The sequence below is a fragment of the Neurospora tetrasperma genome, assembly GCF_000213175.1.
Source record: "Neurospora tetrasperma FGSC 2508 unplaced genomic scaffold NEUTE1scaffold_81, whole genome shotgun sequence".
Lineage (NCBI taxonomy): Eukaryota > Fungi > Ascomycota > Sordariomycetes > Sordariales > Sordariaceae > Neurospora > Neurospora tetrasperma.
The window spans coordinates 6,407,917-6,431,620 of NW_009799179.1; the positions used below are offsets into that span (position 1 = coordinate 6,407,917).

At 53.1% G+C, this 23,704-nt stretch overlaps 7 protein-coding genes across 7 annotated transcripts; 2 read left to right on the forward strand and 5 right to left on the reverse strand.

Moving 5' to 3' along the window:
* Positions 1–23: 23 nt before the first annotated feature.
* NEUTE1DRAFT_133451 (uncharacterized protein) lies at positions 24–1,914 on the reverse strand (the record flags this gene model as incomplete). Its single annotated transcript, XM_009858246.1, has 2 exons — positions 24–1,421; positions 1,533–1,914. 2 exons carry the CDS (start codon positions 1,912–1,914, stop codon positions 193–195), a joined length of 1,611 nt encoding a protein of 536 aa, XP_009856548.1.
* Positions 1,915–4,929: 3,015 nt separating this feature from the next.
* Positions 4,930–6,431, reverse strand: NEUTE1DRAFT_150357 (uncharacterized protein; the record flags this gene model as incomplete). Its single annotated transcript, XM_009858247.1, has 3 exons — positions 4,930–5,219; positions 5,332–5,765; positions 5,844–6,431. 3 exons carry the CDS (start codon positions 6,410–6,412, stop codon positions 4,930–4,932), a joined length of 1,293 nt encoding a protein of 430 aa, XP_009856549.1.
* A 651-nt stretch (positions 6,432–7,082) lies between these two features.
* Positions 7,083–8,832, reverse strand: NEUTE1DRAFT_126343 (uncharacterized protein; the record flags this gene model as incomplete). The annotated part of the gene is made up of 2 exons (XM_009858248.1): positions 7,083–8,285; positions 8,349–8,832. The coding sequence occupies 2 exons, from the start codon at positions 8,823–8,825 to the stop codon at positions 7,824–7,826; spliced, it is 939 nt and encodes a 312-aa protein (XP_009856550.1).
* Positions 8,833–12,681: 3,849 nt separating this feature from the next.
* Positions 12,682–14,521, reverse strand: NEUTE1DRAFT_150359 (uncharacterized protein; the record flags this gene model as incomplete). Its single annotated transcript, XM_009858249.1, has 2 exons — positions 12,682–14,235; positions 14,295–14,521. 2 exons carry the CDS (start codon positions 14,519–14,521, stop codon positions 12,846–12,848), a joined length of 1,617 nt encoding a protein of 538 aa, XP_009856551.1.
* Positions 14,522–15,106: 585 nt separating this feature from the next.
* On the forward strand, positions 15,107–18,124 carry NEUTE1DRAFT_133455 (uncharacterized protein; the record flags this gene model as incomplete). The annotated part of the gene is made up of 2 exons (XM_009858250.1): positions 15,107–16,051; positions 17,141–18,124. The coding sequence occupies 2 exons, from the start codon at positions 15,107–15,109 to the stop codon at positions 18,122–18,124; spliced, it is 1,929 nt and encodes a 642-aa protein (XP_009856552.1).
* A 1,145-nt stretch (positions 18,125–19,269) lies between these two features.
* Positions 19,270–20,046, forward strand: NEUTE1DRAFT_96922 (uncharacterized protein; the record flags this gene model as incomplete). Its single annotated transcript, XM_009858251.1, has 1 exon — positions 19,270–20,046. A coding segment is annotated over one exon (777 nt), but the record flags the coding sequence as incomplete, so codon positions are not given.
* A 680-nt stretch (positions 20,047–20,726) lies between these two features.
* NEUTE1DRAFT_91753 (uncharacterized protein) lies at positions 20,727–22,356 on the reverse strand (the record flags this gene model as incomplete). The annotated part of the gene is made up of 2 exons (XM_009858252.1): positions 20,727–21,313; positions 21,392–22,356. 2 exons carry the CDS (start codon positions 22,202–22,204, stop codon positions 20,756–20,758), a joined length of 1,371 nt encoding a protein of 456 aa, XP_009856554.1.
* Between the last annotated feature and the right edge of the window lie 1,348 nt (positions 22,357–23,704).

The window sequence follows — 23,704 nt, forward strand, 5'->3', positions numbered from 1 at the left end:
AAACAGAAAATAGAAATAGAGTTACTGATCAAGGATTTTTTTAATTCATAACCATCAGATATTGTAGCATCGCCCCTACTGATACGGACATACGCAACTTCCCAAAGATAAACAATGAAAAAGGAAATACTCATATCATCACCCTCTTCCCCAACTGCTATGCTCGGTTATCTTCACTTTCCAAAGCATTCGTCATAGGTGCCTGGAGCCCCTCTGCCCTCCCGCGTGCTGTTCAATGGCCACATCAAGCTGTCGCTCCTCCTCCTCCAACCTCCTGATTTCCTCCTCTGTCATGCCTTCCTCGACCAAATGAGCATACGGCGTTGACAAGCTCCTGCCCTGTTGCTGCTGCTGGCTGATCAGACTACCCCGGTTGCTTTCGGTGCCTGCTCCCCCGTGTGTGAACGATGGTGCGCCGCCACCGCCGCTGTGCAGAGTGGTAGGCGACCCTCCTCCTTCCCCCCCTCCGGACTGATGATCAGAGTACATGGTAAAAGACCTTCCAGACTGATGATCGTGCGGTGTCTGCTGCTGCTGCTGCTGCTGCTGCTGCTGCTGCATCATGTGGTAGGACGGGGCGTTCGAAACCGGGCTGTCTCCATCTCCTTCTAGTCTTCCATCTACTCCGGGAAGAACCACCTGAGGAGAAACGCCAGAATCAATGTTAGGAATAATGACACTACCGCTATTCCTGTTGGCACCGGCGCCACCCATTCCCACGAGGTCGTCAGAGTAAGGCGAGTGAGGCGCGCTCGTCACGTCGTGGATGACGCCCGCGTTGGCTTCCTTCTCGGCTATGAGCTCGTCACCGCCGTTCCGATTGCCGCCGCCGGCGAAGCCCCCGTAAGGCACGCCGCGACTGGTACCGTCTCGAAGGGCGTTTTGCTTGTGGCGCCGCCGGAGGCAGAAAAAGACGATGCCGCTGATGAGAGCAAGGCCGAGGAGGCCGCAGGCTATGGCGATTCCAACGATGGCGCCAATGGAGATACCTTTCTTGCTCTTGAGGTTGGAGGGCTCTCCGGTGCCGCTGCTGACTGGGCCGCCGTCGTTGGTCGGGGTGGCCAAGGTTGCCCCTGGAATGGGAGAAGATGATTCGGTTGGCTTTCCGACTCCAGCTGACTGGCCGCCCCCATCGGAGTCGTCCCTGATCGGATATTCTTCCGGAAAGACCGGGTCAGTGTTGTTGAGCAAAGGATTTAAACCATAACCCTCAAGTATGGTATGGTCTGGCGCAATGTTCCCGATTGTTGTGAAGAGCCGGCTGTAACTCCTGCCCGTTTTGCCGCCGTTCTTCCAGACAACATCAAAGTACAGCAGCTTCAGCGGGGCTGGCTGGGCTGGCTGGGCTGAGGGATTGTTGAGGTTGAGGATAGTCCAGATATTGTCAATTGTCACCGAGCCTCCTGTAGCATTTGTCTCAACTGTTGGCTCGTTGCCTTCAGTTAGCACGAACGTTCCAGTCATCACGTCACGCCACGGCGAAGAGAGGTTAGGCTTTTAGACATTTTGTGATGCACTTCCTGTTGACTTACCGGCGAGGTTGACGGGATACGACGTAGATGTTGGCAAGGTGATGATATCGCCCTGAGGCGCCATACCTAAGGTTAGATCTGGCCAGCTCCCGATTTTCTGCGAGTTTTTTGCAAGGCTTTGAAGCGAGGCAGGCTCGATTATCGTAGTGTTGCTGTAAAGGTTGACAGTGTTGACTGTGGTACCGCTCGTGTTTGTGATATTCCATCTGAACGTAGTCGCCTCCCAGATTACGGCCGGCTTGCCTAGTATTTCTTTTGTCCCCTGGGTAAATCCGTCACTGTCGCTGAACATAACGATGTCCGTATGAGAATTTAGTGAGGCTGCGCAACCTGCCAATGGCAGACCGGCTAGCAGCCAGCTCCTTTGCGTGGCTATTCGCATGATGAATCGACTCCCGCTTTCCTAGGCCTCCCCCTGTATCCGGCCGTCGACTTCTGAAATGTGTCGTAGTGATTCTCACTTCCTCAAGTAAGATGCCTTGTAGTTCTAGATACACGCATCTCCCCTTATGATCGGCTTCGTTTTCGTTGGTGCCGGTTCGGATCCAGAGCAGATGTGCTGACACCGGTAAGGGAACCTCCAGCAGCTAAGAGTATGCCAGATGAACAAAGGTGTGAGAAAATGGACAACCCAAATGAAACCGCGCACGAAGAAATGCGAAGCGTGTGTAGGTAAGACGGCCGGGGTCTGTGGAGTAACAGAGCGAACGAGGCTCGGGAGTAAGCACCAATACCAACTCGGGATAGGAGCAACTATCCGTATGGAAGATTGGATGGATTAGACGCACAATACCCCCATCCGCAGACAAATGATGGGTGAGACAGGCAGAGGGTGAGGAGTAAAGAATAGGATCAGATACGATAGGAGAGCGGGAACTCCTAAGCAAGAAGAAACATCAAGCCAGGCCACAAACGGGCGCGCGGCGGGGGGGGGGGGGGGGGGGGGCAAGGTCGGGCTGAGCTGAGTTGTTGCTTATGTGGCCTGTTGGTGCAGTGGCTTGGGTTGTATGTCAAGCACACTCTGACGCTCGCAAGGGAAGGGGGAAAGGAGAAAACAGAATGGTAAAAAAGGGTAGGATGGAAGGCCGCTCAGCTGAATCAATGGAACCAACAAGTGTCAGATCGGTTCACCCAAGGCCAGTCTGTTCTGGATACGAGAAGATTTCAGATAAACTTTCATGGGTACCATCTTCTCTATCTTGTTTTCTCTTCCTCGGTCACTTTAAACCAGCGAGCTACCCATTCAGCTCGCTCTTATCTCCTTGTGCCACTTGCCTTCCATGTTTGTTTTAGCCTGCTTCTGAGAGGAGGACTCGATTCCCGGTACACTGCATCAGAACTCTTTGCGATGAGTGGAATACGTGTGCCACCAGACAGACGATGACCTTTGGCCTTGCCAGGATGCCTTTTCCCCCCCTTTCTTCATTCGCTCCTTTCTTGACCGTGGGGGCGCAGCAACAATCAGATTGCACCCGCAAGCATGGTTTTTTTTTTTTTTTTTTTCTCGAGCACTCTTTCGTGTCTTTCCCTACACTATCTTATCAAATAAACAAAAAAAATGCAGGGTGTCACTCACATATCCATACCCATGAAACGCTGTTTCCTGTGATCTACAACATGCCCTCCCCAGGACTTAGCTTGATTGGGAATTCACTGCAACTTAAGCCTTGGTGGGCTGAATATTGTTTATGTATACTCAAGGGGGGAGAAATGCATTGTAAGGTGCTGTGTGAACGGTCTACGTGAATGGTGCTTAGTTTTAAGAAGATAGCCGACCCTTATGTACATGTCCTGTCTGACAGAACCACCTCAAAAGTAGTCTCGCACAAACGCCGGCTACCCTCTCGGTTCGTGGCAGCCGACACAGCAGAGAGGAGGGAAGAGGAACAGACAAACTTTATCTGTGTCGTGTCTCGCCCGTGCATATCCACCCATAGAAAACCAAAAAGAAGTCAAAAGAGTAACAACACCACCCACATTCCTCAATCAGGGGTTCAGTCCGTTCCTGCCTCTCCAGCGCATCAACAGACAACGGACAATGGTCACCCAACACCCGATTTAGTATCTTTTCCCGCCGTTCAGTTCGGCTGTGCCCCTCCATTCGCAAAGCGGGAACTCGCAAGTCAGTTGCAACCTTAACCTTAACCGCCACAGTAGACGCAGCAGCAGGACTGGCGCCAAGAGCGAAAGCGATTCGCTGTCCGATTCCATTCGACGGCATGTTCATGTTCTGGTGCCACAGCCGGAGTACCCAATAGACTATAAGACTGCGTGTCTATTTCTTATTACTTACTACATTACTTTACTTTCTACAGTAGACAGACAGATTAACAGACTTATGTATATCATATCATTCGTGCTACTGTCAGATACCCAGAGAGAAAGAAAACGAGGGCAGAGCAGAAGTGAAAAGACCAGTTTCGAGCTTCATCAACCTACACCTCACAAGCAGCACAGATGGACACGCCGTACACTAGACCAGGCAGACGGGAACACAGCTCTGAAGATCAACCACAATTTACACTGGTGAGACGGGTGCGTGACGGCTTCTGAAGCCAGTGCAAAATGAATGGTATGAAGCACCGTGAAAGCGGCTTGTTGTAAGCACTACCAACTCCTGCAACTGTGCCAAAGGTGCGGCTGACTGGTCGTCGGTTGGAGTTTGTGTTTGGGTGTGGAGGTAGGGTTTGATTTGCTGTTCCGCATTCTTTTCATTCCATGGACTGTGTGAGTGTGGTGCACCATCACCACTTGTCATCATTTCTATACTATAGATGACTAAGTCATACCATTGATTTGATTTTTTTAGCTTCAATAAACCAACACGTGGAATGCATGAAATTCGTGGCCGAGATACTGCGCTTTTCCCGCCGCTCCCTTCCCTGAAAAGAGGGGGGAAAAAAAGAAAAGAAAAAGAAAAAAGAAAAAAAGATCCCAGTCGCCGAGCTGGTAATTGTGTTACAGAAGAGACGTGACTGGATTATTATTCAGCCAAACGTCCATCAGGTCGCCGCCGCCGTCTTGCTACACATCACGTCAATCTATGTAATGTGCAGTCATCGAGTAAGTCAACTCCTGCAGAACGATAACTGAGATGCCGCGAGTGTGAAACCATCAAAACGAGCTATTCAACCGAACCTCCAAGCGCTGAGCGCTGGTGCTGACGCTGCTTCTGCTTATAATCGCTGCCGATGCTTTTCACGACCGATAAAGCATACCTGAAGGACCCTAAAGTTACAAATACACAGTGCCATAACACGCTCTTTCTCGGCAGTGCTCTCTGGCTATCAATCCTATTCAAACCCCATGTCTCTCAGGTAATAAATGGTAATTAGATAATTTCATCACCTCTCAAACTCGTTGAGGACATTCGCGATACCACTCGTGAAGAAAATGATCAGCGCCTCTTCTGCTGCTCCTGCTCCCTGAGTAACTTCTCCCGCATAGCCGCTCTGGCATTGCGGCTACCGCCCAACTTGGGACCCCTGAGGATCTCGGCGTCTTGGTTCCTGGCCGAAGGCCTGGCGGTGGCGTTGACAGCCGGTCTCCTGCGCCGGTGTCGCTGCGACATAGCATCCATGAAGTCGCGTCGGAACTCTTCGGCAATACGGTCGTCAGCGGCCATCTCGTCGTCCTCTAGGCCCGCGGCGTACTCGGGCTGGTCGGAGGGCACGTCGTAAACGTCCACTAAAGCACACACACCATGGTTAGCATTTTTTTTTAAAAAAAAAGAAAAGAAAAAAAAAAAAAAAAAAGATGGTTGACAAATAGCACAGGAAGGATATAAAGTGAAACTTACATCTGTTCTCCCGTAAGAACTCCTCCACTTGCTGATCCCGCTTCAGGGCGTCGCTATCCCTGCAATTCCTCGACCGCCACGGCTTCCCGTCAGGGCCAAGGCGCACCTTTTTGCGACGCCCATCCGCGTCCTCTTCCTCCTCCAGGATCTGGCCTTCGAGTCGGCGTCTCGCGCGCTCCGTCTCCGCAATGTTGCGAGCGCGCGCTTCCTCGCCCAGATCAATCTCCATAAGCTTGCCATGGAGAGCTCGCTGAGACTCGACCTTTCCGCCGCCCACGCTCAGCGTCGGATCGGCCTGGAGGAGATTCGTCATACCACTCGTTGTTGTTGTCGCCATCGCATTACTGCTGCCGTTCTGTCCTCCTTCCTGCTGTGCCCGGTGTTCCGCGGCGAGCCGCTTTCGTCTAGCCAGCTCGGATTCTATGTATTCCTCCCTTGCTTGATCAGCCGCTGCCTTTAGAAACAAACCTAGTCCCCCCAACCCACCCAAGCCTCATAATGGTAGTACTCACATGTGCCTGTTGACCAGCTCGCCGACCATACCGGTCTGCGGCGCAAAGCGCTTGGCTACTCCGCCAAGAATAGCAGCTTCCTGCACTTGGCCTCCTCCGCTTCCGCCTCCGACGCCGTCGTGCAGGACTATTGCTTGCTCAGCATTCTGCACTGTCGGGCTGAACTCGTCACCAGCTCGGAAGGCGACGCCGCCTAGTCTGTGTTTCTTCGCGTTTCGCAGCCGCAGCACCTCCGCGACAGAGAGACCGCCTTCTTCTTTGTCATTTCCACCATCGCGTTTTCCTGTTATTGTTGTTGTTGTTGTTGTTGTCGCTGTCGCTACTGTCGCAGAAACTGCTGGCTCGGTTGTTGAAGCTGCAGCCTGGCCTGTTGGCGTCGCATCGTTGCCAATATTGATAGTCGTCGCTGATTCTGTCTGTGCTGTTGGCTCTATGCTCGTTTCCTCGGCTCGCTGACGGAAGGCTCTCTTCTTCTTGCCGGCACGAAAGAAAACTGGAGGTGCAACGGCGGCGGCAGGTTCTGGTATTGGCACGGTGGTCAATTCGGATGTAGGCGCTGAGGCGTCCATGGTGCTATCGCTAATGTTTCGTGGTTCCGCTGTCATTTGCAAGGGAGAGGCGCGAGGGCCGATCTGAAGGTTTGCACGACGTCGTGTTGTTGGATGGAGATAGAAGAACTTCCTGGTCAATTCCATGGAAAGTGGCGAAGGTGCTGTATGTAGTATGGTGTATACAGTACACAGTAAACGCCAAGGCGGAGCTAGACATGTAACCCTAACCCCCCACAAAAGAGCGCATCCACATGCAACTTTCTTTTCAACAACTGCGATACACTACTCCGGAGTCGAATGATACGTCGAACTGTTGACCTCGACTCTTCTCAAACCATATCAAACTATCATTTCAGTCTTTAGACTGAGAACTCTCAACCTCATCGGTCCAGATATAAAATACGTAGCAGATATAGTGTACTACATGCATAGACCAATAGTCAAGAAACGTGGCCACTAACGGGCACCACCACGAGATCGGCATGCATGAACGGGTCCCGTGCAGACACTGATGACGCAAATCCTGTTATTTCGGGCCCGGACCCGCCCTCCGGCGTCCTGTGGACCTCTTCCGCTCCGGAAGCTTTGGAAGCTTACATGGCCGTCACCGGACTGGCTACATATGGTTATTTGGCTAGTACCTGTGAAACAGTTGCCGCCCAGCCGACTCAGACCAGGACTATTGTTAGGCATAAGAGTTTACTATTAACATCTGAAGTACAGAATGACGCAAAGAGCAGTAGGTAACGGCCTGTGAATTAGAGTGCAGTATATGCGTGTGTATCTCCCGTGCTTTCGATTCCACACGTTACACCCATACATAGTATAGTGAGACATCGGTTCGGTAACCAAGATAACAAGGATTTGAAAAGAAGAAAAAAAAAACAAAATAAGAATAGAACATTCCCCACGCCTCAAGATCAACTGTATGGCGCACGAGCGAAGAGGTATCAAACATCAAACCAAACTGAACCACCGAACCGCCAACCTATCCCCCAACATGATGTACAACAAAGGAAAAAAAATACAACAACAAAATAAAGAAAAAGAGAGAAAGGAATAATAGCATAAACGTAGCATCTTCCCTTCCATGGCCATTTCGCCGTTTTCCATGCATACATCCATCGTCGCCTTCAGAAGCCCTTGTGGGTAACGGTTGTTGAAAGAGTAACAACAAGTTTGATGAAGAATCCTTCGTATTTCAGGCTCAAGGGACACTGTTCGAAGGTATATGAGGCTGATCCGAGACCCGACCCAGGCAATAGCTGGGGACGTCCATCGTTGTTCGACACCTCTTTTCTGGTTCAGGTCGACCTCGTGATAACACCCCAGAATCGTACATGTCCAGTGGAAGGCTGTCCTATACCAAGTGGCTTTGACAGTCGTAAAATCGCAAGCTGAAATCGATCGACGTGCTTCAATAGGCACATCAAATCCACGCGCTAGCCGGGGTCGCAGCCGGTGTACTAGGCTCAACAGGCTCGACGCCGTAGAAAGTAACAAAGAATCCCCGAATCTCCTTTAGGTAATCCTCGGCGATGAACTTGCACAGTCCCGTGGCCGCCATCTCCTGTTCCTCCGCAGCAAACTCGTTCAGCTTCTCCTTCACACCGTACTCCTCAGCGATCTCCGTTACCTGGGCCAATTCCTGCCCAAAGGGGTGGTGAGAATGCGAGAACTCTGTCCTGTGACTGCGAGCTGGTGACTCGGTTTCGCGTCTTTGCCTCGACGGAGAAGCAGGGGAAGCTGTAGCAGAGGGAATCGAGTGGCTGACGGAGGGGGGCACCGAGACTTGCGGCCTCTTCTTTTGGTAGGACGAAGGAGACGGAGGGGTGCTGACTGATGATACAGAGGTGCTCCTTGACCGCGGTTGAGAGAAGTTGAAGCTGGCCTTTGTCGAAATAGTGCGTTGTGATTGTGCTGAGCTACGTCCGGCGACTGACTGTTCACGTACTCGAGAATCGTATGACTTCTTGGTGTGGGAAGGTGCGCGCGTGGGAACGAGAGGAGCCTCAGCCAGCGGTGACGGCTGGTGAGTGGTAACGGGAGATGTCGTCAATTTGTCGGCAGTGAAGTAGCAGGAAAGGTGGTTTGGCTCTAGAGACAGGCCCCGATCGGGGGCCTCGTCGATATCGGGGCTGGTGGGGGGAGATGAAGTGCGAGTATGCGTGCTGTCAGACAAGTCATCGTCGGATTTCAGGAATGACGATTTGGTTGAAGTGGCAGACTGGGGGTGAAGATCCGGCGCATTGTATGCCAACACGTTGGTGGTGTGTACGAGCTTGACAGGGGCCGAAATCTTGTGGCGCAAGGAAGTCATCGACACTTTCTGGAGGTTGCTCCGTGGCTGGATCGGGTGGTCGGGCTCCGACGACTGCGAAAACTGCCTGATCCGCCGGGTCGTGAATGCCCGTGAGAGGGACGAAGACATGTCGAATACTGGTTGAAATTACAGACTTGAAAACGTAAGAGGTGGTGCTGAGATGCGGGTGAATATCGAGTCCTTCACAGAATCTCTGCAGTAGCAAGTTCCCGAGGGGAGGGCGAGATATTGGGTGATGTATCTCGGACGCTGGAGAGGTCTTCGTGGAAAACGGAAGGCAATGTCAAACCAAAAAAAGATTAGGTTGTTAACAGTGAAGGAAGGAGAACTCCAGGGTAGCTTATCCGACAGGTGGTGGGCGAAAGGTGTGACGTTTGCCTCTCTGGGGTGTCGGTCTCTGTTCACGCTCAGATGACTGCCTGGAACCGCGTGAAGGGTACCGGTGATCGAAAAGTGAAGCCGGATACAACGATGCCTGATCGAGAGTGCAGAAATAGGTGAATATGAGACGGAAGGTTCCAAATCTGGTGTCCGCAACCTCAGATATGATGTCAAGCAATCACAAGGAAGATCGGGATTTGCGAAAGAAATGCAAACACGGAATTCATCCGGGAGAACGGGTCGCTGTATGTGCGTGATGCAAAATGCTGCTAGGTAGAGTGTATTGTTTTGTACAGCCTGGGGTGCGGCGTGGATCCAGCCCTTTATCGTCTTTGTGTGGATTCCGTGTCGTTTGGAAACTCGAGTTCTTTATGCGTCCAACTCGTCCCTTTTCGATGTACTGTTGTAAGCAAGGAGTGTCTTCCTAGACAGGCTGCTGTTGCTGTTGCTGTTGGAAAAGAAGGACTGGAGTGATGGTGCATAACCAAATGAGGGAAATGAATGTGGTGGGATGAAATCCGCTTCTCGAGTCCAGACAGGGGCACCTGATCTAAGATGAGGCTCTCACTCTCGAAGGATATCCCGTCAACGAAGGAGCGTGATGGGGACACAAGTTCAAAGGAAGGAAGTTGCGTGGAGAGAAGGGGGAAGGGGAAGGGGAAGGGGAAGGGGAGGAAAGCAAGGAGCGGACAGACGTCTTTCCAAAAGGATTGCAACCAGAACTGGCGAGACGGGGAGAAAGGCCAGGAAAAGAACAAACTGCGGGGGCCAGACGCCGTCGAGTGTAACGTCAAGTTACCTGGACCTGGCCCCAGAGATGATGAGTTAGTAGTTTGTGGAAGTATCGCCTACTCGGGTATGAGCCGTCCATGAGCACGGTTGACCATGTCACTTTTACATGAGATACACATGGCGTTCCTGCATGATGATACCTCCACACTACACCACTGGCGGATGCGTTACCACGACGGGCGTCGCAGTGATCGGCCATTTTGGACGATTCGTTCGTCTCTCTTTTTCTTTTCGAAGATGCAGTCTCGATATGTATGTACCGGCAAAAAGGCACATCCAGCGACATGGAAGGTGTCCATCCAGGAACCATGCCCGTGCCTGCCTCGGTGGGTCAACAAACTTTATTTACGGTTTTTTGTTGGCCGTCTGGTCATTGCTCCCTGTAACCCACCAATGGGAAAACGGAAGGTCGCTTCAGCTACTAGTACCTGGTACCTGTGCCACCTCCAAAGTGCCGCCGACGAACAACCCCCTCCCCCCTTTTTTTTTCTTTTTCTTCTTCCCAACTCATATTTTGATTGGTGGACGAAAGATGCGAATATCGACGATAACAACTGCTCGAGCAAATCAAAAACAATCATCCTGATTTACAAGTGATGAAGACTCACGTTGACGGACTATCTGAATTTGACAGCTCCGTTGTAGCAACCGCGTGCTCGTCGGAGGGTTGCCTGAGGCCGCTGTCGCTTCTCGCGGTTACATACGCCATCCCGGCCGGGCCTGCTAGACCCTTTCACCATCAAGGTATCTGTCCGTCATCCTCCATCTCCATCAGACCAAGCTAGCCCCCGCCCAGAAAGGGACCATACCCTAGATCGAAATTTTAATCTGACCCTAGCGTCGTTATGCATTTGCTGGGAGAGGTTGTCATGATTGCGTATTCATGTCTGGAATCACTTCAGGTCTGATGGATTTCGGGTTCATGCATTGCACTGCCGCATGTTTCAAACACTCGTGCCGTATCCAGAAGATGCGATTCAATTCATCACCACTCATCCGCCGGCCGTTCTCCCCAGAACAGAAAACGGAAAAATCCTCACCACACCCCGCGGACATTGCGGATGATCCACCAAGGACCCCAGGTCCATGCAACGCCCCACGCGCCTCTGTCCATTCAGCAATGCCGTTGACGAGTTCAGTGGAAACATTTGAGCCACGCCAATGTTCCTTGCATCTGAAACGACGCTAAGATTGCTGGACATGGGACTTGGATTGGTTTGGTGTTGAACTCTTGTTTCTGAACGGCCCGTTTCGCCAGTTTCGGGGTTTGTCTTTCGAGCTGCAAATCCTGAATATATGAGTTTACTTTTCCATGAGTAGTGCTTGGGATACAGAGGGCATTTGACGACGATGACCTCAAACGTGGGTTAGGTTTAGATGAAAGCACCCTAAGCGTATAAGTATTCGATACCTACTACCTAGGTGACAATGAACTAAGGAAGTCCATGGCAGCGTGGTCGAGCGGTGCCCTGCCCCTGTGGTGCGCAGCCCAGAGCTCTAGCAAGCACGGGCATGCCGTGCAGGCAACCCAACGGGCATGACGGCGGCCGGGGATGAGGAGACGGAAGTTACCTAAGGTAGGTACCTTTAGGTAGAGGGGAGGTAGATACGGTAGAGGAACAGCCTGCCAGTTCAGAAGTCCCCGCTGCCCGGGCTGAAGTGTCCCCCGGTATGTAACAAGTGCTCGGCGGAGCACTCCTCTGAAGCCGCTTAGTGGCGTCAAGTCTTTGCCCTACGCAAGTGGATCTACTCTAAGTACCCAGAGGTAGAGATTAGGTAGTGCAAGCCTGTTCTCCCTTAGGTTCCGTCCCCGCCTTTTACGCGACGTGCTCTCGGCCTCTATCTAGGTTGGGATTTCTGTAATCTTCTTTTTCTCGTGCGGCCTTTGTTCTGCTTCGGTAATGTGTCGCTCAATATTTTTTTTTCCTTTTTTTTTCCCTACAAAGTCGGACGAGAGACATGGGTAGGTAGCTGTGTATATAGCATCATCTACGGCGCAATGCAAGATGCCTCCCGGTTTTGTGTCACATGCGGCACACCTCAGCTCAGCTTGCGCCCAGCTGAAGTGAGTTCTGACTCGTGCTACCTCCTACAGTCTCGAAAAAGTGAGAGCACAAGAGTGCCAAACAGCTCTTCATGTCGAGCCATAACAGGTGTTTGAAGAGCTGCTACCGGAAACAGCAAAACATCTTGACATCATACGTGCTTGCGAATCTGCTAGGAGCTGGAAGGAATGGAATATTGTGCTTCGGCGGCGAGAAGGACCAACTACACGGGACAAGTGCCGTTACCGACTCGGTAATCCTGGCTGGTCGAGCCAATTGAATCCAACGGTGAGACCAACTGCTGCGGGTTGCTGGAAGTTGGTCAAGTAGCATTAGCTATCTCGGGTGACCCGTTTACAAATTGTGTGAGAAATGCCGACTGACTCGGGTTGGCACGGTTGGTGGCGGAATAGAAATCCAATGTTGGCGGCCTGCTTGCTGGTTATGGTTTGTTGGGACACGAACTCCCAACGGGTCTCCATGATCGCAGGAAGGAAATCTCGAGCACATGACGGGCGTTATTCTGCGAAATCGTATCCCCCGAGAAGGGCGGAACAATGCCCGGCGCATGAGATCGAGGAACTCAGCTTCCAGCAGGTTGTTAAGAATAACATGCTGTTTGCAACCAATATCGGGTTGCTCAACAGCTCCCTCCTGTACCTCACTAAGCCATTGAAGAAATTTGAAGTCACACATGGCCGACATGTGAGTAGCTCCGCGCACAATCGTGATCATAGGAAAATTGAGCTTCAAACCTTCTTGTATATAGTAACCAGTACGCCGCCAAGATCCAATAACCGCTAAAAAGAAAGTCAACAGACAGTGAGAAAGCAGCTGATAATTTGAGACAGGTACCCTTTTCATATCCCGTTGAATCATTTTTCCCCGACCTAAGCTACACATCCCGCGCTTACTCGTCATCTTCATCCATTGAGTCCTGGTCAGATCCGGACTCGTCCTCGTCATCATCATCATCCTCGCCGTCCTCACTGCTGCTGTCCTCAACGTCATTGACCGCGACAAGCTTATCCTCAACATCCTCATCAGTGGCCTTGGTAGGCACCTTTTGAGCGAAGAACTTGCGGACGCCAGCGTTGGTGGAGGTATCCCAAACGGAAACGGTTCCCTTGCTGCCCGCAACCGCAAGTCTGAAGGCAACCTCAGGATCAGGACCGAATGTTGTCGAGAAGACCTTGCCGACGTCAAAGTCGCGGGACACCACGAGTGAGGGACCCTCGGCAGTGATGTTCCACAATTTGACGGTCTTGTCAGTAGATCCCGTGGCCATGTATCCGGGAATGACGGGGTTGAGATCGAAAGAAGACACCGACTCGTCGTGCGCCTGGAGCTTCCAAACCGACTTACTGACCGCAGGATCCTTGGTAGTGTTTCGGGCATCAAAGTAATGGATGATGCCGTTCTCGGTCGAGACGTAGAAGAAGTTGGGGTCGTGAGGATCCCATCTAACGTTCTCGACATCGCTCTCCACGCCCACACGCATGGGCTGCTCATTGGGCGCACGCATATCGGCGATGGCAACGGTGCGATCGTAAGAACCGGACAACAGCACTGTCGACTCAACCGCGTGCCAGGCTAGCGAGCACACCTTGTCGGTATGGTAGCTATACGACTTGGCGCACTTGGTGGTGTGAAGATCCCACAGCTTGACCGTCTTGTCGGCAGAGGCGGACGCTAGCAAGTTGCGGTGCTTCCTGTTGGCGGCGAGGGCCAAGACAGCATCGACGTGATACTCGTCGTTGGCCTTCTTGGACTTCTTCTTCTTCTTCTTCTTTTTCTCGTCCTCGGGATTGCCGCCCTGTCCCAGAATAGCGTTGGGGTACATGCAATCCACCGTGTCGAGGTCCCAAATCTCAATATCAGGGTCGAACGTGCCGATGGCGACAAAGTTGCCAATAGAGTCCTTGTCGACGCCCGGCTTGCTAACGGGGATATCGAGCCATTCGAGGCATAGTGGTATCGCGGGAAGCATAATGTCGTGGTGGACGTAAAGGTTGTCGGCGGCATCTTCGTAAACATAGACCTCGAGATGTGCAAGTTCGTCTTCGATCTTGGCGGCCAGCAGAAGGTTGTCGGTGGCCAAAATTTGGAGATCTTCGCGGTCCTCATCGTCCTCTTCCTCCTCCTTCAGCGTGATATACGGATCCTCCTGGTTAGACTCGTAGTAGGCGAGCGACTTCACGTTGCCGAACATGCCCATTTGTTGCGCCTCGCCCACGTTGTCATCATCGTCGTCGTAGTGCTCCAGGTCGTACTCCTTGAGGTCGTCATCAATCTCAATCCTACGAGGGATCAGTTAGCAATGGTAGTTCCAATGTCGAAACTGTCAGCCGAAACATACTCATCGCGCGTATCAACCTTCATGGCCGTATCGTCGTCCTCCTTGTCGGAAACGTTGCCATTGGCCTCCTTCTCCTTGGCCTCATCCAAGTCGTCCTGGGCATCATCGAGCTGGAGCTTGGCCAAAGCAGCAATGCGCTCGAACTCCTTCTCGTCGAAGGTGTACTTGGTAGGGAAAGGCGCCGCAAAGCCTCGCGGCACCCAGGCGGTGGTCGTGATCATGGACATTGTCGCAACGTAATGGCGATGTATCGGTCACGGGTTGCGGGAGAAAGCCGGCAAGATTCTGCCGGATAAAAGAGAAGGGAAGGTTAAAAAAGGAAAAGAAAAGAAAAAGGTGCTGTTGGCCACAGGTCGAACTCTCCAGGTGCTGTGTGAGTGTTGCGACGGAACGGCAGTACAGGACGAAACAGCGTAAGTTACGGGCAAATTTTGGTTACGCGACCTGACCGATTTTGCCAGTGGAAAATGGACTTTTTAGTGGGGACGCATGGCGGGGCTTATCTTATCGTAGAGACAGCGTCCACCGTTGCATCATTGGACGGGACCTCAATAGCCAGTCGCTAGAGGTAGGTACGTACCTAGGTACCTCCTCTGAGCTCCTTTAGCCCAGTGTAGTGTACGGTTCACAGTCGCAGCGGTCCACGCCAAGCATGGAAGGTGCTGCAGTGCTGTCTGGTCGCTGTCTCGACCCTCGTCACTCCTGGGGAAGTTAAATTTCCATTGTCAACAAACCATCGCCAACCAAGTCTTTTACGCGACTCTGGGTTGGCCAACTTAAGTTCCCACGCACATACCTATCCTTCAGCCAAAATGGGTCGCGACGATAATGAAGACCGGTCCTTCAAACGAAGAAAGATCGATTTCAACCCACTTCGCTCCGATGACCGCTTCTCAGATCTCCCGTCGCGCACGCCACACAAGGGCCCCAGAGGTGCCAATGGCAACAATGGGTCCTTCAACTCCCGAGCTTCAACTCCACGAGTCGGATCCAGGTATAGTGGCGGAGAGACACCTCGGCAGAAAGAGTTCGACGGTCCCGAGCCCGGCGTAAACGACGACGACGCAACCAATGCCCTCGATCGGGACTGGTACGGCGGTGACGATGACCTTGGCGGCCACACGTTTGGCGATGACAGCCACAATCCCTTCGGCGATGAGGGCGCTTGGGCAGCCCAGGAGAGGGAGGCGGCCCTGGCGGAGAAGAAAATTGGGCAGATGGCGCGCGGTATGAGCGTCCGGCAGATTCAGAAACAAAAGGATGCCGACGCCTGGGAGACAAACCGGATGCTCACCTCAGGCGTGGCGCAAAGGAGAGATTTGGGACAGGATTTTGAGGATGACCAGGAAGGCACCAGAGTGCATCTCCTAGTGCACGACTTACGACCTCCTTTTCTGGATGGACGAACCATCTTCACAAAGCAGTTGGATCCGGTCCCCGCTGTGCGAGATTCTCAAAGCGATATGGCTATCTTCGCTCGAAAAGGAAGTAAGGTGGTCAGGGAAAGGAGGACACAACGGGAGCGCCAAAGACAGGCGCAGGAGGCTACCAAGGTGGCAGGAACTGCACTAGGCAACCTGATGGGAGTCAAGGAGGAAGATACCGACAGCGCCTTGCCTATCGCTGTGGAGGAGGAGGCCGGCAAAAGCAAAAACATGAACAAGTTCAGTGAACACATGAAGGAGAACGAGGGTGCCAGCAATTTCAGCCAAAGCAAGTCCCTGAAGGAACAACGCGAATTCCTTCCTGCCTTTGCTGTACGGGAGGACCTGCTGCGTGTGATCCGTGACAATCAGGTTGTCATTGTGATTGGAGAAACAGGCTCTGGTAAAACGACACAGCTTACCCAATTTCTCTACGAGGACGGCTACGGCAAGACGGGCATGATCGGTTGCACCCAGCCCAGGAGAGTCGCGGCCATGAGTGTAGCGAAGCGTGTTGCTGAGGAGATGGAGGTGAAGCTTGGCAGCACGGTAGGCTACGCCATCCGCTTCGAGGATTGCACGAGCAAGGATACGGTCATCAAGTACATGACGGATGGTGTTCTTTTACGAGAATCGCTGAATGAACCAGACCTGGACCGCTACTCATGCGTTATCATGGACGAAGCTCACGAAAGAGCCCTCAACACTGATGTCTTGATGGGCTTGTTCAAGAAAATCCTTCAAAGACGCCGCGACTTGAAGCTGATTGTCACGTCTGCGACGATGAATGCAAAGCGGTTCTCAGACTTCTATGGGGGTGCACCCGAGTTTACTATTCCCGGAAGAACCTTCCCTGTCGACATCATGTTCCATCGGTCACCTGTCGAAGATTACGTGGACCAGGCTGTGCAGCAAGTTCTGGCGATTCACGTAGGAAAACCAGCAGGCGATATCCTCGTTTTCATGACCGGCCAGGAAGATATTGAGGTGACCTGCGAGCTCATCCGCGAGCGGCTCGATGCCCTCAACGACCCACCGAAACTCAGTATCCTTCCCATCTACAGTCAGATGCCCGCAGACTTACAGGCCAAGATTTTCGACAGGGCCGCTCCGGGTGTCCGAAAGGTCATCGTGGCCACGAATATCGCGGAAACCAGTTTGACGGTGGATGGTATTATGTACGTGGTTGATGCAGGCTATTCAAAGCTCAAGGTATACAATCCACGAATGGGTATGGATACCCTTCAAATTACGCCTATTTCGCAAGCAAACGCCATGCAGCGCGCTGGTCGTGCGGGTCGCACTGGGCCTGGCCAAGCATATCATCTCTTCACCGAGAAGGCCTTCAAAGAGGAGATGTACATGCAAACCATTCCGGAGATTCAGAGAACGAATCTTAGCAATACCGTTTTACTCCTCAAGTCGCTCGGTGTTAAAGACCTCCTTGATTTCGACTTTATGGATCCACCACCTCAGGATACCATCAGTACATCTCTCTTCGATTTGTGGGCGTTGGGAGCACTGGACAACCTAGGTGAGCTCACCGACTTGGGACGGAAGATGAACGCGTTCCCGATGGACCCACCCCTTGCAAAACTGCTCATCACCTCGGAGGAATATGGGTGCAGCGAGGAAATGGTCACCATCGTTTCGATGCTTTCCGTTCCCAACGTATTCTACCGGCCCAAAGAACGACAAGAGGAGTCAGATGCGGCTCGCGAGAAGTTCTTTGTGCCAGAATCAGACCACTTGACCTATCTGCACGTTTACACACAATGGAAGGCCAACGGGTATAACGACGGTTGGTGCGTGCGACACTTTTTGCACTCCAAGTCTCTCCGTCGTGCCAAGGAAGTCCGCGAGCAGCTCCTGGACATCATGAAGATGCAGAACATGAAGATGATGAGCTGTGGCACCGACTGGGATGTTATTCGCAAGTGCATTTGCTCTGGCTACTACCACCAGGCAGCAAAGGTCAAGGGCATTGGGGAGTATATCAACTTGAGGACCAGTGTCACCGTCCAATTGCATCCGACAAGTGCGCTTTATGGACTGGGCTTCTTGCCAGACTACGTGGTGTACCACGAGCTGATCCTCACAAGTAAAGAGTACATGTCGACGGTGACCTCGGTGGACCCCCACTGGTTGGCGGATCTCGGTGGTGTGTTTTATTCGGTCAAGGAGAAAGGATATTCGGCGCGGGAGAAGAGGATCACAGAGACGGAGTTCAACAGGAAAATGGAGATTGAGGCGCGGATGGCAGCGGACAAGAAGCGGCAAGAGGATCAGCTGCACGAAGAAGAGCTTCAGCTTGAGAAGAAGGCGGCCCCGTCCAAGGACAAGAAGGTGGTTAAAGCGGGTGCCGTGGTGAAGCCAGTCAGGAAACGTGCTGGAAGAGGATTCTAGACGAACATTTTGGATATTGAAGCCCTGGAGTTCAAGCTCGAGTCATTCCCGGGAGCAGCACGTAATGAATAGGTAAAATAAACAGGGCGTGCCCTATGAAAAGGGCCCAACCCGCATGAGTAAACAAATGGGAACCCCATAGCAACGATAGCCGGGCTGTTAGCAAAGTGGGGAATGGGAATGTTCGGGTATCTGACCCCTGGTCTCGGCCAGGATCGGCAGTGATGACAGATGATAATGCAATTCAATGACTGAACTTTATATGACTCTACTTACTTTCCCTTCTTTGTATCGCAACTTTTTTTTCCTTCCTGGAGATTGTGTTACGTTACGGTGTTTTCTCTGCGTTCATTAGTAGCTTGGTTGTGTACAACCCCCCAAGATCCAAATTCTGACGTCGCCAGATAAACGACGACAGCAGTGAAGGGAACAACAGCACTGCCATCAAGAACATCAGTCCTAAGCAAGGCACCAACCAATATTCATTAAAGATGCAGAGCTTGAAGTCGGCGTCGGTGACTAACGCCGTCCGAAGCGCTACCCGCATCTCCCAGCGTGTAGTATCGCGCAAGACTCGCACTCTCAGCACCCTCAACAGCTCCGCCGTCACCATCCTTCGTCCCCAAACCAGTCGCAACGTCTCCCGCAACCCAGCCAATGGGCTTAGCGCAACCCTCCTCACGTCCAGGACGCAGCACGCCCGCCATGGCTCCTCGTCCGCCTCGCCGTCGGAGGCCCTTCAGAAGACTCCCCTCTACGACCTCCACCTCGCCCACGGCGCCCAGATGGTTCCCTTCGGCGGCTTCCACATGCCGGTGCAGTACAAGGGTCTTTCAGTAAGTGCTTCGCACGCCTTCACGCGCGAACACTCCTCCATCTTCGACGTCAGCCACATGGTGCAGCGCATCTTCTCCGGCTCAGGAGCCCGCGAGTTCCTCGAGCGCGTCACGCCCTCCGACTTGGCCTCGCTGGGCGTCCACCGCAGCACCCTGTCGGTGCTGCTCAAGGCGGACGGGTCTGGCGGCATTGTGGACGACACCATCCTCACCAAGCTGGCCGAGGACAAGTTCTACGTCGTCACCAACGCTGGCTGCCGCGAGAAGGATAATGAGTACTTTGACCAGGAGCTCGCCAAGGCCAAAGCATCCGGGTTGGAAGTGAGCCAGGAGCAGCTGGATGGCTGGGGACTGGTGGCCTTGCAAGGACCCGAGGCTGAGGCGGTGCTGGCTGATGCCCTCGACGGCAACACCGATCTGAAGCAGCTCTACTTTGGCCAGTCGGTGTACGGCAAGGTGAAGCTTGATGGTGGTAAAACCAGCGCGCCCTTGCTGATCAGCCGTGGCGGCTACACGGGCGAGGACGGGTTCGAGATTTCCATCCCGCCATCCGAGACCGTCGAGGTCACAGAGAAGCTACTCCACGTGGGCGGTGCCGAGAAGGTCCAGCTCGCCGGTCTCGGCGCGCGCGACTCCCTCCGCCTGGAAGCGGGCATGTGCCTGTACGGGCACGACCTGGACGAGACGGTGTCTCCCGTCGAGGCCGCTTTGAGCTGGATCATTCCCCCGAACCGCCGCAAGGCGGATGCCGGGTACTACGGCGCCGAGACCATCCACTCGCAGCTGACTCCCAAGAGCAAAGGAGGAAACGGCGTTGCCCGCCGTCGCGTCGGCTTTATTGTGACTGGTGCCCCCGCCAGAGAAGGCGCGGAGATCGTGGCCAAGGGGGACCCGACTACGAAGCTTGGTAGGATCACGAGCGGGTGTCCGAGCCCCAGTCTAGGGAAGAACATTGCGATGGGGTATATCAAGGATGGCCAGCACAAGAGCGGGACGGAGGTGGAAGTGCTGGTGAGAGGAAAGCCCAGGCCGGCGGTGGTAACCAAGATGCCGTTTGTGCCTAGCAAGTACTACAAGTCTGCTTAGAGTACTTGAAGGAGAATAGTACAAGGCTTTATCCACGGGAGGGCAAGGGGGTGAAAGCTACAAATTAACTGACTACATACGAGAGTGGGACAAAGGAGAGTCATTTTATTCAACAACTATGAATTTCTGCGGCAGGGAAACAAGGGGTATCATAGGATCACGAATGGCGTCAAACCGGGCACGGCGATGTTATATATTGTTTTCAACAACTGGGCACAACAGAACAGCTAATGGGCGTATGGAAGCTACTGCTGTTTTGCCAACGATCAGTCTTGGCGTAGATAAATGGAATATTGGTCTCGTGAACCCAATGCCGCTCTCATGTGATAACTTCTCACAGATATGTTAGCGGACGTCCTGTCTGTCTGATTACTATAATTATGTTGAATGCGCCAACTCGAGCTACTAGCCGACTGTTGAGATGAGGTATCTAATCTATACTAAACAAAAACAACTCCGTGAGGCCAATGTTGAATGCTCGCCCATATTCCCATGCAGAGCCTCCCGTGGTGAAGAAGTACATCAAAGAAAGAAATTTGATATAGAACCGAAAGAATACATGCATGATGTATAGGTCATGTAATCAACCCGACTCCTGACACGCCATGCCCATCGACGCTATTTTCCTCTTTGTGTGTGTGTGTGTGTGTGTGCGAACAGACGTAGTGTGATCTTTTTTTTTGGTTCATGTTCTTCCAACCCGATGCGCTCACTGTTCCTGAGCCCACCTCTTCTCCCTCAGCGGGATCTCCTTTCCAGCGCGCTGGCGATCACCCGAGATCTCATCTCGCCAAGCCCAGTACTCGCCCAGTCTTGTCTCGGCATAGGAGGCATAGTCAAAGTCGATTTGGGAGATGGTCGCCTGAATCAGCGCCCAGATGCCCCAGTAGAATCCAGGCAGGCCCCGGAAGACGTCCACCTCGTTTAGTAGGCGGTCGACCTCAGCTGCCTCGTCATAATCGGCCGTGGTCCCGTTCTTCTCGCCTTGGTAAGCATAGTAGGCGCGGATGTACGCGGTGATGAACTCGCGACGCTGGACGCGCGTGGGAAGGACACTGAAATCGCAGTCGAAGCCACCCCATTCGGCAAAGTGGTTGGCAATATCAAAGGCGGCTGGTGAGGGGGTCGCGTATTCATAATCGATGAAGGTCACGTCGATGGTCGTGTCTTTGGCGGTGACGCCGTTGCTGTCGTCGGCGGGTGTCTGCTGGGACTTGGGAAGGACGATGACGTTGCCGCTAAGGAGATCGCAGTGTGCAAACACGAGCTGTTGTGTGAGGTGATCAGCAAAAGTATCCATCATGTCGAAAACGCGGGAAACAGATAGATAGAAGGCAGTACTCACCCCATTGGTACCCAAGCCTGGCCGCTGGCTCAGCTCGGCAACAGTCCTGGTAAGCTCCTTCTGCAACTGGGCCTGACGCTCTCTTTGCGCTTCCGTATCTGTTGGCAGGGCAAAAATCCACTTCTGCATGACAGTCCAGACGTTCGGCGGGGGCTTTCCAGGCGCGACACTGTCAATGATTTGCTGAAACTCGGCATCGCCAAGGGCTTCGGACGGTACAATGAAGTCGGTGTTCTTGGAGTTTCTGCGGCTGTGTCCCGTGCGAGCAGTAATGCAAGGTACCACGGCGTGCCACTGGGCAAGCCTCTTGGCCACGGCCTTGTAGATGACGGGCTTGCGCAGATCCTCGGGGTGGGTCATGGAGCCCTGAACGAAGCGGTACATCATGCCGTTCTCGAAGCGGGCGAGCAGTTCGGGAGCGAGGCCGTATCGCATGAGCAGCTCGTGGTTCTGGGTTTCGCGGTGGCGGTCGATGATCAAGTCGGTGCCGTTGCCGTAGGCGCGGAGCAAGATGGCCTCCTTGTTCACCTCATCCTTGGAAAGGCCGGCCTTTTTGTAGACTGCTTTGAGGAGTGTGTTGGTGATACCATCGGTGAAGCGCACGAACTCGACCTTGGAATCGGCGCTCTCCCAGGCGGGGCGGATGGCGAGAACGAGACGGCGGGCGGTGGCTTCCGAGTCCTCGCTCGAGTAAGCGAAAGGGATGTAGCGAATATGATGCTCAACGGGCCCGTTGCCGTTCAAGTGGCCGTTGGACTGGCCGTTGGACTGGCCGTTGGCTGTTTGGGTGCCGTTCTCTGTTGCGACAGCCATGGTGGGCGGTAGGAATCGCAAGGCCGATTCGGTCTTTGCTAGGGACTGTATACGTGTGCCCTGTGGGGGAGGGGAGATGACGGCAGAGCTTCGTGATGGAATTCGCGTTTTTGCTCAATGGGCAAGTCTGCTCATGAGTTATGTTTTTTTTTTTCTCCTTTACTTTGGATTATGTAGCACTGCAGTGCAAGACATTGACAGACGTTATGCGCGGAGAGGTATGCAGAAGCAAGTGAAGTTGGATGTCGAGGAAAGGAGACCACGGACATTAAAAAAAGGGGGGGTGGGAGGAGGGGGTTGTTTACAGTACAGTATCTTTCTTCGCACCTATGGTACTGTATCTCACTCTCTAAGCCGATTCAGCACGGCCAACAAGGAGAAGGATGCGCGGCCTGCAGATGGGACAAGGAGGAATCTGAAGAGGAATAAGCTTCGTCAATGGCGTTGGATGATGGCGCGGTGAGGCCAGTTGGATAGACGCAACCCAAGTGGAAACAGAAGCCGATTAGTAAAGACGATGATCAAGTCCCGCTGCGCCTTTCTCACACGATCACTTGCCCTTTGGTAGGTAGGTATTCATCAACGAAAGTCGCCATCCCCACTAACAAAGCAGGGCCTACAAACACATGCTTTTCTTTTTGCGCCTGGGGTCGCTTGCCGCCCCAATTAGGTAAGTAGTGTACACTACGACGGCCCAACCTTGCCAACCACGCCGACCCAACGCCAAAACCCCCGTGGTCCCTTGTGTGCCTGGTGGTCCCTTGGCCTCTTGTCTTGTTCTCTCCAAGGTCGCCCCTGACTGGACGAGTCTGGATCGAGTTGTTTGGCTAGTCCTGTCAAAGGTCCCCTACGTAAGGGTACGTACCTTCTTTCAATGTCCCGCCTTGATTCTCGCCAGCCTGCGCCGCGCTGTCCACCCTAAACTGCACGGGCGTGACGGGGATTGCACAGCACGTGAAATCGTCGCGAACGATTCAACGAAAAAAAAGTGGAATGCGGTTGGCCAAGCCCAACAACAACCACCGCCACCCTGTACTCTAGTGTAGACCCCATCACCATCACCGCAAGTCGGATCTTTCGAGGTTTCAACCCTGATTGCATCCGTCTCGAATTGCCGTTTGCGCCCCTCGCCTTATTTGCAGGTTTGGTACCAATAACCGTTTCGCCTTTCCGTCTGACGTCGTCGCTTTTGGCCGCCATTCCATCCGGCCCCCCTCCCCGCCTTCCCCCACCCCCCTTCACTCGAGTCACCTTGCCCACCATTTCGGTCCAGTCAAGAGTCGAAAAGGTCGGAGCCTGAGCTGGGGTAGGCTCTAAATTCAGCCGTCATTACCAAACAGCTGCGATTACGGTCAGCTGTAACACGCTATTCGTGTTATTATTTCGCAACTCACTCGCACTCGGCAGTAAGAGACATTCCAGATACCGTTCAGCAGCCATGGTATGAGAAAGACAAAAGAAAAAAAATATCAACTAGCCCCGAGTTGGACAGCAGCAAGG